Source organism: Pseudorca crassidens, chromosome X (assembly GCF_039906515.1).
Source record: "Pseudorca crassidens isolate mPseCra1 chromosome X, mPseCra1.hap1, whole genome shotgun sequence".
Lineage (NCBI taxonomy): Eukaryota > Metazoa > Chordata > Mammalia > Artiodactyla > Delphinidae > Pseudorca > Pseudorca crassidens.
Genome location: NC_090317.1, coordinates 43,627,319 through 43,646,112, shown reverse-complemented (window position 1 = coordinate 43,646,112; position 18,794 = coordinate 43,627,319). Strand labels below are relative to the sequence as shown.

General features: G+C 46.3%; 1 protein-coding gene across 1 annotated transcript in view; it reads left to right on the top strand.

Annotated features, from left to right (window-relative positions):
- The first annotated feature begins 300 nt into the window (after positions 1-300).
- LOC137217321 (nuclear RNA export factor 2-like) overlaps positions 301-18,794 on the top strand; it is a 73,803-nt gene continuing 55,309 nt past the window's right edge. The window contains exons 1-12 of the mRNA XM_067723981.1: positions 301-425; positions 659-812; positions 1,423-1,506; positions 1,622-1,726; positions 1,843-1,923; positions 2,062-2,131; positions 2,279-2,367; positions 2,487-2,594; positions 2,782-2,891; positions 4,689-4,725; positions 5,108-5,176; positions 5,260-5,315. Of these exons, the coding sequence (XP_067580082.1) occupies positions 717-812; positions 1,423-1,506; positions 1,622-1,726; positions 1,843-1,923; positions 2,062-2,131; positions 2,279-2,367; positions 2,487-2,594; positions 2,782-2,891; positions 4,689-4,725; positions 5,108-5,176; positions 5,260-5,315 (905 nt within the window). The 5' untranslated portion in view covers positions 301-425; positions 659-716. The remainder of the gene's footprint in view (positions 426-658; positions 813-1,422; positions 1,507-1,621; positions 1,727-1,842; positions 1,924-2,061; positions 2,132-2,278; positions 2,368-2,486; positions 2,595-2,781; positions 2,892-4,688; positions 4,726-5,107; positions 5,177-5,259; positions 5,316-18,794) is intronic.

The following is an 18,794-nucleotide window of genomic DNA, read 5'->3' as shown; positions in this document are numbered from 1 at the left end:
TCCTTGTCGTCCTCTTCCTCATCCTGCTCCTCCTCGATTCTTCCCCTGATAGTGCCATCTGTCGAATAAGGCTGTCCTCTCTGGACAGGCAGAAAAGTGTCCTTTCTGAGGCTTGTGGGACTGGTCCCTTAGGCCACGTTGGCACTTTGCCTGCCCTACCATGCTGTTAGCCTAAGACATGGTACGTGGTAAGTGGACCACAGATGTGTCTGCAAACTTGTATTTTTGTTCCTCTTTTCAGAATACAGTGATGGTGGTAGATCACCTCAAGGAAGAAAGAAAGGTTGGAGTTCTTTCCCAGGTAATTCTGGCGAGAGGAGCCCTCGTTATGAACACGATGGGTGTGAGCCTCAGCCCTCACACCTCCAGAAGGATGATGGAAACGTGGTGAAGAGGGATGTCCAGGAGGACCCCGAAGTAAGACAGTAAGTGGCCAGGCAGCAGGGTTTGTGCACAGCAGTCCCTGGGACTATGCACCTCTCTCACGCTCCGTGGACTTGTTTTTCTTCTCTCACTGCAAAACTGAAGCATGCTAGAAGTGAAATAATGGTTGAGCAATCCTAATTGTAGTGCTGGTGTCAAAGAGACGAGGGTGTACAGAAGACTTTCTTAGCACTTATGGCCACTCACCGTCCTTCTCTCCACATCCCCCCTGCAGCTCTCCCTGTACCATCCGAGGCAACAAGAGAGGAGTGAGATGGCACAGTGAAGGCCACATGCATACTACTGTGTGGAGAAACAGAAAACCTCTGGAGAGAGAAATGGGGGAGAACACACAAGGAGGAACCCCAGGGAGCTGGTTCAGGGTCACAGTGAGTATCCTGAAAAATGTATGGAATGTGCAGGAGAGAAAACGCAGGGGGAGCTGTGTTGGTCTCATGTAGAGATGCTGGTTTCTTTCACTGGGGACAGTTTGTAATCTGTCCTTTTTATTACCAGGAGTTAACAGTCTTGTTCATCTAAGGGCAGGTTCAGAGAAGCAATGTACAGGGAGCAGGCTGACCGTGAGGAGAACGGAGGAGCCTGTCTCAAAGCAAAGATGGAAACTACTGCCAAGGATATGGAGCGACTCCACATTGGAGGTCTCAGCTTGGCAAGCTGAGTGTGGGAGACAGAGGGTCGAGCCTCTGGAGACCTTGTCTGAGGGGCAAGCAGTGTGTGCGCTGGGTAGGATCTCCTGGAAATTGATAAAAGGAAGATCATCTCTGACACCTTGATTATGTGGAAGAGAGTTTGACTGGAGAGAAAGAGTACTTAGGAAATCCATATTACGCACACCCGTAAGAAATCATGCCAGTGGTCCCTTCTTTACAAGCCCTTTCAAGCTCAGTAGAAGGCCGGGAAAGAACAGGAAAAGGTTCGTCCTCCAGCCTAAATTCCCTGTTGTCTGTCCTCTCTCCCATGCCTTCTTTTCATCCTTAGATTCCTTGTGGGATAAAGTATGACAAGACATGGCTAATGAAGTCAATCCAGAGCCATTGCAGTGTCCCGTTCACTCCAGTGGACGTAAGAGAGGATGCCGAAGCCAGACGCGTGGGCACAGGGAAGGGGGAGAGAGAGACCTGGTTCAGCAGGGTCTGTTGGCTTCTGATTCTATTGCTGTTGTATTCAATCCCTGTAGTTCCACTTTATGCAAAATGGGGCTCGGTTCTTTGTCCAGGAAGCTAGCACTGCCTCTGCATTGATGGATGTCAGCTACAAGATTCGTGACGAGGAGAGCCGAAAGGTGTGTGTCGAGGGCGTTACGTGTACCTCATCCTGAGGAAGGAGTACAGGCCAGGGGCTGGTTGTCTTCTTTGGAACTAGAGTTCCTGGTGCTTACCCCACCTCTTCTTCCTGCAGATACCTGTCTTTGTCAGCCCCTCCGCTGTTCCCTACTCTGTGCGGGATAAGTTGAAGCCAGAAGAAATGGAGCAACTAAAGGTAATGGAGACTCACGGCGAGTAGTGTGCCAGCGCTCAGACCCACCTCTCCTTCTTCCAGTCCCCCGTCCTGCTCGCCCCCGATTTCCCTGCCACCACCACAGCCTCAGAGCGGCTCTCTCCATCTCTCTCTCCGCAGCTGACCTTGAGCAAACGATTTGATGTCTCCCAGCAAGCTCTTGACCTCCAGAGGCTCCGCCTTGACCCAGGTACGGCTGACAGCAGTAATTCTAGGGCGGGTGAGGGCAGAGGGGTCTTCCTGGAGGGAGAACTTAGGGATGGTAACATGGGGAGGGGCCGGTGCTGGCCCCACACCCCACTCAGCCATCCTATTCCCTCCCCTCTCCTTCCTGAAGACTTGGTGGGCTATGATATTGATATATTTCTGAATCGAAGAAGCTGCATGGCTGCCACCCTGCAGGTCATCGAAAAGTATTTCCCTGAGGTAAGGCTGTAGGCCCAGTGCTGGTATTAGGGTAGGGGGTGGAACAGATGGGGAGGAGGGCAGATTTGTCTCCAAGGTCCTAGATAGTAACCTTCACTCTACCTCTTCTTGCCCCAAAGCTGTTGTCCTTGAACTTGAGCAGCAACAAACTGTACCAGCTGGATGGCCTGTCTGACATTATACAGATGGCCCCCACGGTCAAGATCCTGAACCTCTCCAAAAATGAGGTGAGAAGAGGGAGCCAGGTCAAAGTTGGGTTGAGAGTGGGGGGTGGGGCATGTTAGTGGCCATCAGAGTGATGACAGGAGGCAAGTGAAGGTACCTGTGTGGGAGGGAGGGGTCTGGGGGTGCAGGGATCCAGATGTCCCTCTTTCCCTGGGATTCCTTTTCCCACTTCTGCCCCATATTTCTCAGCTGACGTCTGTGTGGGAGTTGAACAAGATGCAAGGGCTGAAGCTTGAAGAGCTGTGGCTGCAAGGGAACCCATTGTGTGACACTTTCCCAGACCAGTCCACCTATGTAAGGTCAGTGTGAACACCCTGTCACCCTTCTTGGTGACCTTCACCCATGGGAGCCTAGACTATCTGTGACAGTGCCCCTTTGCCAAAGGTGGCAGCCCTGGTCTTCTGGGAGGATCACAGGCCCCACCTTCTGCTTTCTCTGTGCCTATCACCGGTGAGGAGTTTCCTTCCCCTGACCTGCTCACCTCTGCAGGCGCTCTGGGGTCTGTTTCCAGCTCTCTGTGCCCAGATATATTCCAGCAAGACCTCCCAAGAGTGTGCCCCAGGAAGCAGGGCTTCTCCTCCTCACCAGGACCAGGAGCGACCATCCTTGATCCAGATGCTGGCGCCCTGGACTGAGAAGGGTCCTCCAGTCCAGGGCCTCTTGCTGAGAGAAGCCTTCCTTCTTCGTGCTGAGATGGGGTTTGCCTCCCCCGTTCTGAGAGGGGCCCTCTTCCTCTTCCTCCAAAGGGATCCCCCCTCCTCTCCCATGTTGACATGGGGGCTTTCCTGTGCCATGCTGAGGGCTGAGGCCATGGGTGGCTGCTGTCATGTCATCCATTCTGCTGGCCCAGTGCCAGGAGCTGGACCCTCCTTGGGAAAAAGCAGGGCTCCCTGAGTCAGGGGCCAGACGTGGGCCCCCGCCAGTGATCAGAGGGCTTCCTGAGGCAGGAGTGGAAGGCAGAGGGCAGAGGTGGTAGAGGAGACCGAAGGACAGGCCTCTGAGGGGCACTTCCCATCCCTCCCTGCACACGTCACATCATCCCGCCTGGTCCTTCACAAGAGCCCTGGGCAGCCTGAGACAGGTATGATTCCTCAGATAAAGAACCAACTCAGAGAGGTGCAGGGGTCATCGGGAGAGAAGACGGTGATCATCAGAGGGGGCCACGGATCCTCAGCCCCATACTGAGCTGGGACCTGACCCTTTCCTCTTTCTGGGGAAGATCTGCCCCCATGGCTGCTCGGTTTCCCATGCCCAAGTCTGGCTGAGCTCACACAGGTGACAGAGTTTCAGCCAGCATCCAGTGGGCCCCCAGCCCAACACGTGCATATTTTCCATTCCTACCTGGTGTGTCTGGGCGATTCTGGGGCAGGTGAAGAGCCGCAACAAGTGTGCCGTTTCCCCTTTCTTCTCTCTTCTTCCCGGACCCCGACCACGGGAGAGCTTCTTTCCCTTCCCTTTGTTGTCTCTCTCTCCCCGTCTCTGTGCCCCTATGTCTCTCTCATCTCTCCCTTCCTACCTTCACTCCCTTTCTGTCTTCATCCCCTCCATCTCCCTCCCTGAGCCCCACCTCACTCACCTCGCTGGCCCAGCATCCTGGGCCATCCCTGGGGGGTGTCGGGGTCTTGCCAGAGTGCTGGACCCCCAGTGAGGTAGCAGAGCCCCGGGCTCCCACTCCATCCCCTCTTCTCCCCACAGCCTTCAGTGGGGCCCTGGAGGAAGGGAGGGAGGAGAAGGAAGCCCTGCAGCATGGGTTTGAAATGCTGGTCCCTGTGGCACTGGAGAAGGGAGTCCGAGTAGTCTGGGTGGGAGCTACCTAGGCGAAGGAGAGGAAGGGAGGGAGGGAAGGAATATTAAAGTGAAGGTACTGAGAGAGATGAGGAGACAGTGCCTTTCAGACAGTAAGATGACAGATGCTCAGTGCTCAACAGGCAAGTGGACCGAAAACCCTTAAAATCAGGAGCAGAGGTGGGCAAAGGGTGCTGCTGGATTGGCCAGAACACACTGATCTCTGTTTATGGTATTACTGTTTTAACTCAAAGGAAGCATTGCAACCTTGAACTATCAACCACCTCTTCTCTATTTTTGGTTTTGGACAGGGCCATCAGAGAATGTTTCCCGAAGTTGTTACGCCTGGTAAGTGCCTACGTAAATCATTGTCTCTTACGAATGTCGGTGGCCTCTGCACCTGCCCTCAAGCCCTTTGGGTCTTGCCTAGATCACATATTAGCATCAGAACCTTAACCATTTTGGGGGACATGGACTCCTGAAAATGACATGGATATACTTGCTGGAAAAATGCCCATAAATACACACACGCATGCACACAAGTTGAATATAACACTAGAGACTTCCAGGACCTCATGATGAAGACATCCACTGTAAGCTTTCCCATGGAATTTCCAGGGCCCTTTCACACCTGACCTCTGACCCTTACCCTCCTGGGCCCATCCTTTTCCCGGATCATCCAGGGCCACTCCCCTGGTCTCCACTCCTGACTTCCTCTTCCCTTCTCCAGGATGGCCAGGAGTTACAGTCACCAGTGACCGTTGACGTTGACACTCCCTACATAGTAAAGCTCTGCAAGGTGAGGAAAAGGATCAAACAACATTTGGGGTGTTGCAGGGAGGCTTTATCTACTGCATAGTCTCAAGTGCCATTTGATTCCAGGGAAGCTACTTTGGATCTGATGAGCTGAAGAGCCTAGTCCTGCAATTCCTGCAGCAGTAAGTACCTCAGGGAAGCTGAGCAACGGGGGGAGGGCTAGGACAGGTGAGGCCACCTGAGCACAGGTCTGCTCAGGGGAGTTTTCAAGTCTCATTTGAGGTCCAGACCACAGAGATAGACTGTCTTCATTGCTCCTCCTTAGGTACTACTTGATCCATGACTATGGAGACAGACAGGTTCTCGCGGGTGCTTATCACGAGGAGGCCTGCTTCTCCCTGACGATTCCCTTCCACCCCGAGGACCCAGCCCCGTGAGTATCACAGCACAGGCTGTGCTCCTGGGCTGTGTGGCTCCCCAGCAGACACAGGCAGCTCCTGCAAACACCCACCACCCACTGTTGCTCTTTGTCTCCTAGAAGCAGCTTGTGCGAGTATTTCAAGGACAGCAGGAATATGAAGAAGCTCAAGGACCCCTGTGAGTGTGTGATGGGAAGACTGGGTGGGAAAGGGCGGTGAAGGGGTCAATCATAGGGCCCAGGGCGTGGCAGCCCCTGACCTTCGCTCGCTTCCCCTCCCCTCACAGATCTGCGGGTCCAGCTGCTGAAGCCCACAAAACGTGTCATTGTGCACACTCTCTGTGTGTTGCCCAATACTCAGCATGACTTCAGCTCCTTAGTGGTGGACACGTGGTTCCAGACGGTGAGCGCCTGCTTTCTCCCTCGGGCGGGCCCAGGAAGCCGCAGGTGGGTGGGAGGTGGAGGTGGTGACTGGGCGCCTGGGCTCTTCCCTTTCAGGAAACGATGCTCTGCTTCTCCGTCAGTGGGGTGTTCGAGGCAGGTGAGTGTGTGTAGACCCCCAGCGCAGATGCCCCACTGCTGCCTCCCCCTGGCCAGGCTCACTCCCAGAACCACCTAGCTTCCCTGACCCCTTCCCTTCCCTTCCCCCTCTCTTCTCTTCCCTTCCCCTCCCCCTCCTGTCCCTTCCCTTCCCTTCCCTGCATTCCACCCCTCCCCTCCCCACCTGCCCTCCCCCACCTCCCCTCCCCTCCTCTCCCCTCCCCTTCCCCACTGTGTTCTCCTGCCCTCAGGCTTCCCACAGACAACCCAGGTCTGAGCTGTGTCCATGCCTGTCTGCCCTGCACACCCTGGGCGTTGGGGACACAGGCTGTGAATTTTGGTGGCTCTCATCCCAGATCCTTACTCTGAGAACTTGGGCCATTACTGAACCTCTCGGTTTCCTCATTTGCAAAACAGGGTAGTAGTATCCACCTCCTGGGCGGCTGTGAAAAATGCATCCCGTGAACTTGGGCAGTGGTCGTCAGGGGTCCTGTCACTGGGTGCAGACTGCTCCTATAGTTGCCCTCCCCATTCCCGACACCCTGGCCCCCGTGAACAACTGCCCTCTCAGCATGAGTGTCCAGTCACACCCTGACTGGGGACCGCTGTGTGAGCGTGTACAGCACGTGCAGCTGTAAGGGGTACTGTTGTTTGTTTGCTGTTGAAGTGGAAGGAAGTTCTCAGCGCTGTGTGCGTTCCTTCGCCCGGACCTTCATCGCTACCCCTGCCCACGACTGCAGGTGAGAGCCCTGTTGTGGGTGGGAATGCCCATCCCCGCCTGGGCTCAGGGGCGTGGGAATGTGGTGGCAAAGACCTTAGGTTTACTTAGTATTGTGGAAAGCCAGCAGGGAGATCCCAGGAGCAGTGTAGCCTAGTGGTTAAGAAGAGTATGGGCCTGGAATTGGCCTATGCGTTCACTCCTTGACCCAACACTCACTCGCTGTGTGACCTTGGTCACTTCCCATGACCTCAGTGTCTTCTTCTGAGAATGGGGATCAGACTGTCCACCCCTTGCACTGTGGTAAATGGTAAATGCGAAATTGCCCCTGGGTTGGGGATGAACCTATAAATCAAGTGAAGGTGGTAGACAGTCTCTCCAAAGGTGGGCTCTGTAGGGAGGGGCAGAGGTACCAGTCAAGGAACCTGGGAGACAGACACAGGAGGGACGTGGAAGGAATCTGGTTGCTGAGTGCCAGTGGGAGCAGAGTCAGTTTTGGGGGTGTGGGTGTGCATCCACCAGTTGTCTGAGGGCCCATTTTTCCTTCAGTCTGTGCATCGTGAATGACGAGCTGTTTGTGAGGGATGCCGACCCCAGTGAGACCCAGAGTTTGTTCTCCATCCCACTGTCTACACCCACCTCCAGCTCCATGCACCCCTCTCCCAGCAGCAGCAGGACATCATGCAGGCATCCTCCACCCCATCTGAGGTGAACCTCTAGTGGTCTCAGAAGTGAGTGCTGGGGTTGCATGGGGATAGGAGGGAGCTGGGAGGAGTAGAGGAGTGATTAATGGGAATTTTCAGGTAATTATTTTAAATCTATTTTTTCTTACAAACGTTTACTTGTGAGAAATACCCTAATTTCATACTAATACATTTCCATGTATTATAAAATACAGGTATCCTATCTTATATACTGTTTTGAAACTTCTTTTATTATTAGTGCCAGCATAGTTTCTTCTCAGTATATGTGACGCTACATTATTCTTTCTAAGATCAATATATTAAACAATTGAATTCCAGGAAGCCATAAGCTATTATTGATAGGCATTTAGCTTTTCGCCTCTTTTTCAGCATTACATGCAGTGGCATCTGCTCATTCTGGTACATACATGTTGGTAAACTTGAAGGCTTGCTGTTGCAGCATAGATGTAGCAGTGAAGTTGTGTGGTCAAGTGTCTCCAGTTTGGTCCTAAGGGAGGTCATCTATCCTCCCCCACTAGAGGTGCTTTCAGTACAATGACTAGACTATACCAGAACTAAAAATTTCTTTACTCATCAAAAAGTGAATTCTGAGAATTCAGAGATAAGAAGAAATAGACCTCTAGGCTTTCAGGAAGGTGAAGGTGGACAGAAGTCAGGTGCCCTGGGGTTGACACTCACGGCTGCTGGCTCTGCTGACATCCCAATTCTTTCTCTTTACTTTCTTCAGTCCACGGGCAAAATTCCACATGTGACCCTCATCCACTGACCTGGGATCTTGAGAACAAAACTCTGCAAATGAGCCTTTAGATGTCATTTTCATCCTCATCATATTTGTCACCTCTCTTCTCTTAACTGAAGCCATATCCATGACTAAGCTTGCAGTCCAGCTAATCAGGAAGCCGAAGTTTACCGTGTAGGCCTGCCCGTTGTTTTATATTTTTCCAACGCATGATCCTTGTTTATCTTTATATTAAAGAGTAACATTGCACATTGCATGTTGTGTGTCTTGGATTGCTCTTCCCTTGACCCAACCATGAGTTAGTGGGGCCAGGACCAAAAGGTCCCATCTCCCACATCATCCCTGGTAGTCTCTAGCATTTATATCCGACCTACACAGTGCTTGAAAATTATAGAGTAAGGACTCCATTCCTGGACAACCCTAAAATCCAAGCTTTGCCTCCCGATAACCTTCTCCCCACCACTTCAGTATTCACAAGTTGCGACCGTTCTGATGTTCACTTCTATAAACAAATATAACGTATTTAGCAAGTAAAGTACCATATTTACTCCATTAATTATGGATTTCTTAATTATTTAACAGGTCTAAAACTGTGTTAACATATTTATTAGGTTCTTAGGTTCTGTACCTAAGAGTATTTTCCCCACAACTCCAGTGTTTGTTTAACTATTTTATTTTGAAATAATTATTGATTTACCAAAAGTTGCAAAAAAATGTGTAGAGAGGTCATGTATACCCATCACTCACCTTCTCCTAATGATAACACCTTGTATTACTTTAGTACAGCGTCGAAACTAAGAAATGGACATTGGTACAATCCACTGAGCTTACCACAGTTTCGCCATTTTACATGCACTCATTTGTGTGTTAGAACACTTGTGTACACTTATATATATAATTTCATGCACTTTTACCAGCAGTGTAGGTGTTCTAACTATCACCACAAACAAGATCAAAAACTGTTTCATCACCACACGTTTCCCTCATGTTAGCCTTTATAGCCACACCCACCTTCTTCCTGATCCCACATCCCTAAACTCTGTCAAACACTATTATAATTTCCTAAATGTCATAGAAATGGAATCATATAGTACACTACTGTTAGGAATGGATTTCTTTCACTCAGCATAATTCTCCTGAGATCCATCCAAGTTGTAAAGTGTGTCTATCGTCTGTTCCTTTTTATTGCTGAATAGGATTCCACGGTGTGAATGTACCACAGTTTGCTTACCCATCCCCCCGCTGAAAGACATCTGGGCTATTTCCAATTTTTACCTATTGTGAGTAAAACTGTGATGAACTCCATGTAAAGGTTTTTGTGTAAACATAAATTTTCATTTCTGTGGGTAAATTGCCCAGAGTGCAACTGCTGTATCATTTGGTAATCTCATGTTTCGTTTTGAAAAACCTGCCAAATTGTTTTCCAGACGGCCTGTACCATTTTACATTCCCTTTAGCAATGTGTGAGTGACTCAGTTTATCCAGTGTTGCCTACATTTGGTTTTGTCCATTTTTTTCAGCCATTCTGATAGGTGGGTTTAACATTTCAAGGTGCCTTTAATTTGCATTTGCATGATGGCTAAAGATGTTGAATAGCTTTTCCTAAGCCTGTTTGCCCTTTGTTCATGTCTTTCATCCATTTTATAATTGGATTAAGAGGCAAGAAGTTACCTCTAGAGAGCTGCCCTGGCTCTGGCTAACAGGCAGAGTAAGAGAATGTGAGGCCCCTCGAGACTCACTTTTCTTGACAGGGAGGGCAGAAGTGGGGCTGAAGCTATTAAATGTTCCTTAAATTAGGACTGAACTTGGATATGGAACAGGATTAAGAGGTGGGGGCATCTCTGGGTCCATCTGTGGAGATCTGGATAGGGCAGAAGAAGAAGGGGGGTATGGGGTAGAGGAAAAACAGTGGAAGGAGGGAGATACGGGGGGATGCCTTCTAAATGATGCTAGATTCATCACTCTCAGCCTGCTCAATGGAGTGCAAAAAACTATTCTCCTAGACGTGTGGTTTTCAACTCTGGATATCCATTAGGATCCCCTCTAATGCTCAGATTCAACCAACTGAATCAGAGCCTCTAGGGATAAGCCCAGTCATCAGTATCTTTAAGGTTCACCTCAGTTGTTTCTAATGAGCTGTCAAACTTGAAAACCTTATCGGATGGTGTATTAGGTTGCTATGGCTGCCATAACAAGACACCACAGGCTGAGTAGCTTAAACAACAGAAATTTATTTCTCACAGTTTTAAAGGTTGGAAGTCCAAGATCCAGGTGTCCACAGGTTTGGTTTCTTCTGAGGCCTCTCTCCTTGGCTTGCAAATGGCCTCCTTCTTACTCCTTCTTCACATGGCTGTCCCTCTGTGCACACACCCTGGTATCTCTTTATGTGTCCTAAACTCCTCTTATAAGGAAACCAATCATATTGGATTAGTGTCTACCCTAACAGCCTCATTTTAATTTAATCACCTCTTTAAAGGCCCTATCTTCAAACACAGTCACATTCTGAGGTACTGGGGGTTAAAGCTTCAACATATGAATTTGGGTAGGACACAGTTCAGTCCACAACAGATGGTATGAGAAATACCTTGGTCTGAGAAATTCATCTCCCTTTTAGCCACCTTCCTGGAACTACTATACAACACTTCTGCCATCACCTCAATAGGTAGAAGTCGGTCATGTGACCATCCTTGGCTGCAAAGGAGGCTATAAATGTCGTCTTTTACTGGAAACATTACTGTCGCAAATAAATTTGGGATTCTTTTATTAGGAAAGAAGGAGAATAGGTATAGAACATATGCTACACTTTCATACCCAAGGCAGCTAGAAGCACTACCTCAATTATCATGTCCTTTCTACCCAGTTTTCCAACCACAGTTTTCATGGGTTTAAACAAAACTGCTGCTTCAGAGACACCTGAGCTCACTCTCCCATCCTCCCAAATCCCATGTCCCAGACTATGCCTGAGTCCTCACTACTTAGCATACTTAATCTACATCATTCACTCACTCAGTCATTCATTCAACAAATATTTATTGGTTACCAGTGATATGTGAGGCACTGTGATAGGCACTGGAGATAAATCAGAGAACCTGACAGACAGGGTCATGGTTCTCATGGAGCTCACATTCTACAGGGGTTGATACACTCAAGATTTGAGAGCCATTAAGAAAATAATATGGGAAAATGTGACAGAGAATGACTAGGGTGGGGAAGGCAAGGAAGGATTTTCTGAAGACGTAACTTAGATTTAATATTGAAATAACAACAAGTACACAGTCAGCAGTGGGAAGATATAGGAGCTGAGCCCTTGAGGCAGAGGGAAGAGCAAGACGAAAGGCCCTAAGATATGGGCAACCTTGGCAGTTTTAAGGAACAGTTTGTATGCCAGTGTGTATTGGGAGGACAGTGTTAGAAAATGAGGTGAGAATGGTAGGAGGGGCCCAATAACAGAAGGTCCTGTGGGCCATGGGAAGGACTCTGGGTTTTGTTCTTATTATGATGGAGCCACTGGGTGCTTTCTGAAAGGAAGGGAATTATTATTATAATCTACCTCATTAAAGCTCATTCTAAATGTTCCTTGGAGGACAGACGGAAATAGAGCAACTGTAAGATCAAGAGACAAGATTAGGAGGCTACTACACACATGACAGTGAGAGGTTACAGTCTCGTAGACCACAGTCATAGCAATGGAAGGGGTGAGATGGGGTTTGAAATGAGATGTATCTTGGAAGTACTGAACTTGTTGATGAAGTCCACGTTTGTGGTAAGGATAGAGAGGAATTAAGTGTGTCTCTTGGAATGTGGATTTTTGCAGCTGGGTTAGGGCGGTTTTCTTCGATGGGGAAATGAATGGAGGACCAGCTTCGGTGTAATGCCAGGAAACTGACCGTTCTGTTTTGACCATGTCGTTTGTGGAGCCTATGAAAAATCTGGGTGGGGAGCATGTGGTTGGATGTATAAGTCAGGAGATCCTGAGAATATTCTTGGCTGTGGCAAAAAAAAAACCCAAAAGAAACAAAAAAAACAAGCATGCAAGCAAGCAAACGAAAAACCCAACTGTACAGTTCAATCTGAAAATACAGGTTGATTCCACATATGAGCATGACACAGCTCTAGATTCTGGAAGGGATACAAAGACATATTAAACACCAACTTCACTGAGCTATAATTTGTGTTCAACATAATGCATCCATCTTTTTTTCTTTTTTTTTTTGGCTGTGCTGCGCACCTTGCAGGATCTTAGTTCCCCAACCGGGGATCGAATCTAGGCCCCTTGCAGTGAGAGCACCGAGTCCTAACCACTGGACTTAGCTGTAAGCCTAAGGCTCTGACCTGCCAGGGGCTACGAACTGTCAGACAAGAAAGATATATGTGTGGAATATAACTATCATTCATCCACTTATTCATTCATTCATGCACCTAGTGCATGTCAAGCGAAGTGCTAAGAAGGGAAGATAGGACCATGAACAAATTCAGACAATATCTCTGTCTTAATGGAAGATTAGGAGTCGAAATAGGGAACTGCACGTGGCTCTGGTTGCTAAATAGTAAGGGAGGTATTTGGAGATAATTGGGGCCCCAAAAGGTCTAACCCCAGTGCACAGACGCAACTCTTCCCCTTCTGCATGTCTCATTGACAATGCTGTGGCATGACCTAGAATATAAAGCTGTTAGAATAGAATGAGCCTGAATATTCTGTGCATAAATGGCTGAGGAATCAGCTTTCCAAACCTTCCACCCAGCAATCAGCCCTGATTATGTGCAGAAGTAGATCTCAATTTCATTTAATTCTCACAGTTGGAGTTGTATGACTAATTATTTTGTCTCTGTATCTAATTAAGAAGCTGAGGATAAGAAGGGTGAAGTATCTTGGAAGAAAATAGCAGATCTATTGATAATAGGAAAGTGTTAGATTTTAAGCTGTGAGCTACTAGCTACTGTGGAATACTAGTTCCCATCCTTTAGGTCCAGGCTGAGGTAGTAGCAATGCAAATTTCTCAGTCAAATGCCTGGGATTCATTGGCCATTCGAGAATTTTAGGAACTGGAGAAGCTATAGGAAAATGAAAGCCTAACATACAGTCCTCGTGCTTCCTCCGCATCATTGTTCCTGCCTCTGCTCTCTTGTTTTCTATGATAACGTCATCTTAATATTAGGTTTTGTTATTGACTGAACTGTGTTCTCCCAAAATTCATATCCTGAAGCCCTAATTACCAGTGCCTCAGAATGTGACTGGATTTGGAGATAGGGCTTTTAAACGGTGATTAAGTGAATTTAAGGCTGTTAGGGGATACGTTAATCCCACCTGACTGGTGTGCTTATAAGAAGAGGAGTATAGGACACACAGAGAGACAGCAGAAGTGTGTATACAAAGAGGGACAACCATGTGAAAAAGCAGCAAGAAGATGGCCATCTCCAAGCCAAGGAGAGAGGCCTTAGAAGAAATCACCCCTGCTCACACCTTGATCTTGTACTTCTAGCCTCCAGCACTGTGAGAAACAAATTTCTGTTGTTAAGCCACTTAGTCTGTGGTATTTTTGTTGTGGCAGTCTGAACAGTCTAATACAGGCATTATGAACGTGTTTCAGTAGTTCATGAAGCAGGTAGAGTAGACTGTCAGAAAGGATGAAAATAAAGTGATGGTAAAAAATACCAATGATCAGTAAAACTGAAAGAAACGTGGTTAATTTGTATTACTATCAGGCAAAATAGACATCAAGCGATTGCAACCAAGAAGGCTACTATCAAATCATAAAAGAAAATGTATTAAGAAGATAACAAATTCTGAACTTACATTCACCTGATAACATATCTTCAAAAACATATATAGCAGTAAGTAACAAAGTTACAAGTAATAGAAAGTAAAATCCACTTTTGTGTATACGATAAGGAAAGATACTGGCTTATATAACTGAGAGCCCAGAGGTAGAGGAGACTTTAGGTTAGTTGATCCAGTGGCTCAAAGATATAAAGACTCAGGCCCAATCTTGAACCAATGACTGTGACTAGGGACATAGGATTATTGCGTGAGATCTAGAGTAACTCTGGTCTCACCCTTGGAACTAGCAGGCAAATTCCCCCCAAACATGTGACTGTATGAGGGAGGAAATGCACTAATGAAAGTTTGAGACCACTTAGGAATGTATATTGCATAGGTAAAGAAAAATATTCACCTTCAGGCACCATTTGAAAGCACAATTATCAGTATGAGCATAATACCCACAGTACTCAAGCTCAAATGGTTTTCAACTACTATGTCTTTCCAGGTAACAAATACTTCTATTCAGGAAATACCTACATTGAATTAGCGAATGGGTAGCTACAAAGCACTAGAGCTCTCACCCCTGCAGTAAGTTTAGGAAGGACCACAAAGGCATCCATGGTAGCGTACTGAAATCTCTTTTTCTTTCTCAAATTTTTGGCAAAGCTTTCTCTTTACTATCTTACTTTGGTATTATTGTGTCAGGATAGTTTGACTAGAAGGGAATGGATTCTTTATAGTTACAATTTTATCAAGTATTACCATTCTGTACACATACAACACAGAGTTCATAAAGGTATGAAAGGTGAGAAGCAAGAAAATTGTCAACATTTATGATCAGCAACAATTTTCTTTAAAGAGCACCATTAAATTTCAATATGGAATATCTTTAAAAGCTTCAAGCTTTTAGAAGAAATTCAGTCTCATGAAAATGTAATAAAATTAAAGAACATCTTCTGTTAATGTACATATTTGTAAATATGCAAAAAGGAATATTCCTCTGGGAACACTAGCCCAAGAACCACCGCAGCCCTGCCGCCTGGCATACCAGGACCCAGCCCATAACACCAACAGGCTGGCACCAGCTCTGGGACACATTGGGCCCCTCACCCAGCTGCTCCTGGATCTGGCCCCACTCACCAGTGGGATGGTGCCAGCTTTGGGACACCCCATACCCAGCCATGTCAGGAACTGGCCCCACACACCAGCAAACCGGCACTAGCTTCAGGACTCCAAGGCCCTGCAGCCAGAGACCCAGGGACCTGGCTCTGCCCACCAGCGAGCCAGCACTAGCTCCAGGACTCCCTGGGCCACAGCCCCACCCACCAGCAGGCCAACACCAGTTCCAAGACACCCCTCAGCCAGCTGTCCTGGGATCCAGCCCCACTCAACAGTGGGCCAACACCAGCTTTTGGACACCCCCAAACCCGGAAGCCAGCCATGTGGAGCTGGCCCTGCCCACCAGCAGGCTGACACTAGATACAGGACCTCTAGCCCCACCACCACCCACTGCAGAGCCTAGCACCACCCACCAGTGGGCCAGCGCTAATCCCAGGACTTCATGGGGCACTTCAGCCAGCAGCCTCATGACCCAGCCTCACTCGCCAGTGGCCACCAGCCTCTGCACAAGGCAGGGCCTGGCAACCCACTGGACCAGGGGCCAGCCACACCTACCACACCACCCACAGTAGTGTGCCGGTCACAACAGAAGGACACATGCAGCCCTAACAGGGGGCACCCTTAGAGCATATAGCTCTGGTGACCAGAGAGGAGAGCTCGGCTGGGACACACAGCACGTCTCCTACAACAAGCCACTTCTCTACGGTTGGGAAATGGAGCCAACCTAACAGACACAGAGAAATAAAATAGCAAATTGGACAAAATGAGGCAACAGAGGAATCTATTCCAAACAAAGGAACATGATAAAACCCCAGAAGAAGAACAAAGTGAAGTGGAGATAGGCGATCTACCTGATAAAGAGTTCAGGGTAATGATCATAAAGATGTTCAAAGAACTCAGGAGATGATTGGATGAACAGAGTGAGAAGTTTTTAACAAAGATTTAGAAAATATGAAGAAGAACCACACAGAGAAGAATACAATAACAGAAATGAAAAATACACTACACGGAATCAACAGTAAATGAAATGATGCAGAGGAATGGACGAGCAAGCTGGAAGACTGAGTAGTAGATATAACTGAAGCAGAATTGGAATAAAGAAAAAAGAGAAAAAGAAATAGGACAGTTTAAGAGACCTCTGGGACAACAGCAAGTGTACTAACATTTGCATTATAGGGGTCTGAGAAGGAGAAGAGAAAGAGAAAGAGAAAGAGAAAGGAGCAGAGAACATATTTGAAGACGTGATAGCTGAAAACATCCCTAACCTGGGAAAGGAAAGAGATATCCAGGTTTAGTAAGCACAGAGAGTCCCAAACAGGGTCAAGCCAAAGGAGACCACACCAAGACACACTGTAGTTAAAATGGCAAAAATTAAAGGTATCAGAGCAATTGGAATGAATCCAACTGGATCACAGAGTATGATCCTTTTTAATGTAGCGTTGGATTCAGTTTGCTAATATGTGGCTGAGGATTTTTGCATCTATATTCTTCACAGATATTGGCCTGTAATTATCTTTTTTGGTAGTATCTTTGTCTGCTTTTGGTATCACGGTGATGGTGCCTTCATGGAATGAATTTGGGACTGTTCCCTCCTCTTCAATCTTTTGGAAGAGTTTGAGAAGTATAGGTGTAATTTCTATGTATGTTTGGTAGAATTTACTTGTGAAGCTGTCTGGTACTGGACTTTTGTTTGCAGTGAGGTTTTTTTGTTTTGTTTTAATAACAGATTCTATTTCACTTCTAGTGATTGGTCTGTTCAAATTATCTGTTTCTTCTTGACTCAAATTTGGCAGGCTGTATATTTCTAGACACTTGTCCATTTCTTCTTGGTTGTCTAATTTGTTGGCATGACACTGTTCATAGTATTCTCTTATGTGTTTTGGTTTTTGTGGCTTTTTTTTTGTTTTTTTGTGGTATTGGTTGTTGCTTCTGTTTCATTTCTTATTTTGTTTATTTGGGCCCTTTCTCTTATTTTCTTGGTGAGCCTGGCTAGAAGTTTGTCGATTTTGTTTGTCTTTTCAAAAATCTAGCCCTTGGTTTTATTGATCTTTTCTATTTTTATCTCTATTTTATTTCTTTCCCTCTGATCTTTCCCAAAGAAGTGACTTTGGGATTTTTTTGGTTCTTCCTTTTCTAATTCTTTTTCTCTTTCTGTTTATTTGAGATTTTTCTTGTTCCTTGAGGAAGGCCTGAATCGCCATGTACTTCCCTATGAGAACTGCTTTTGCTGCATCACATAGATTTTGGACGGTTGTGTTTTCATTGTCATTTGTTTTGAGGTATTTCCTGATTTCTTTGATTTCATCATTGACCCACTGGTTTTTTGGTGGCATGTTGTGCAGTCTCCATGTATTCGTTGTTTTCCCATTTGTCTTTCTGTGGTTGATTTCTAGTTTCATAACACTGTGGTTATAAAAGATGCTTGAAGTCATTTCTATCCTCTTAATTGTGTTGAGGTTTGTTTTTTGACCTAGTATGTGGCCTCTCCTAGAGATCGTTCCTTGAACGCTTGAAAAGAATGTGTATTCTGTTTATGGGGGTGATGTAGTGTCCTGTAGATATAAATTAAGTCCAAGTGGTCTACTGTGTCATTTAGGGTCTCTGTTGCTGTGTTGATTTTCTGTCTGGAAGATGTGTCCATTGATGTCAGTGAGGTGTTAAAGTCTCCTAGTATCATAGTATTCCTGTTAATTTCTCCCTTTATGTTTGTAACTATTTGTTTTATATATTTAGGTGCTCCTATATTGGCTGTATATATGCCAACTAGTGTAATATCCTCTTCTTTATTGATCCCTTTATCATTATATAATGTCCTTCTTTGTCTTTGTTTTAAGTCTATTTTGTCTGATATCTGTACTGCTAAGCCCGCTTTCTTGTTTCCATTTGCATGAAATAGCTTTCCATCTCCTCACTTTCAATGTGTCTGTGCCTTGTGCCCTGAAGTGAGTCTCTTATAGGCAGCATATTGTACATTCTTGTTTTGTTTTGTTTTTTTATCCATTCAGCCACTCTGTCTTTTGATGGGAGCACTTAGTCCACTGATATTTAAAGTAATTATTGATAAGTATGTACTTACTGCCATTTTAAACCTTGTTTTCCAGTTGACTTTGTAGTTCTCTATATCTTTCACTTTGGCCATTTTAATTATGCTACGTCTTGGTGTCACTCTATTTGGGTTCTTCTTGTGTGGGACCCTCTGTGCTTCCTGTACCTGGATATCGGTTTTCTTCTTTAGGTTTGGGAAGTTTTCAGCCATAATTTCTTCAAATACTTTTTCTATCCCCTTTGCTCTCTCCTCTTCTTCTGGTACCCCTATTATGCATAGGACTGTGCACATTATGCATATGATTATGCATATTACGCATGCTTTATATTATCCTATAGATCTCATATGTTTTCTTCATTTTTTAAAATTTGTCTTTCTGTCTGCTGTTCTGATTTGGTGATTTCCATTATTCTGTCTTCCAGATCACTTATTTATTCTTCTGCTTTGGTTAGTCTGCTATTTATTGCTTTTAGTTTGTTTTTTATCTCGGCAATTGAGTTGTCTAGTTTTGATTGATTTCTCTTTAGAGTTTCTAGTTCCTTGTTGCAGGGATCTGCATTTCTATCAATAATCTTTCTTAATTTCTTTAGCCTTTTTCTTACCTCCTTTCTGAATC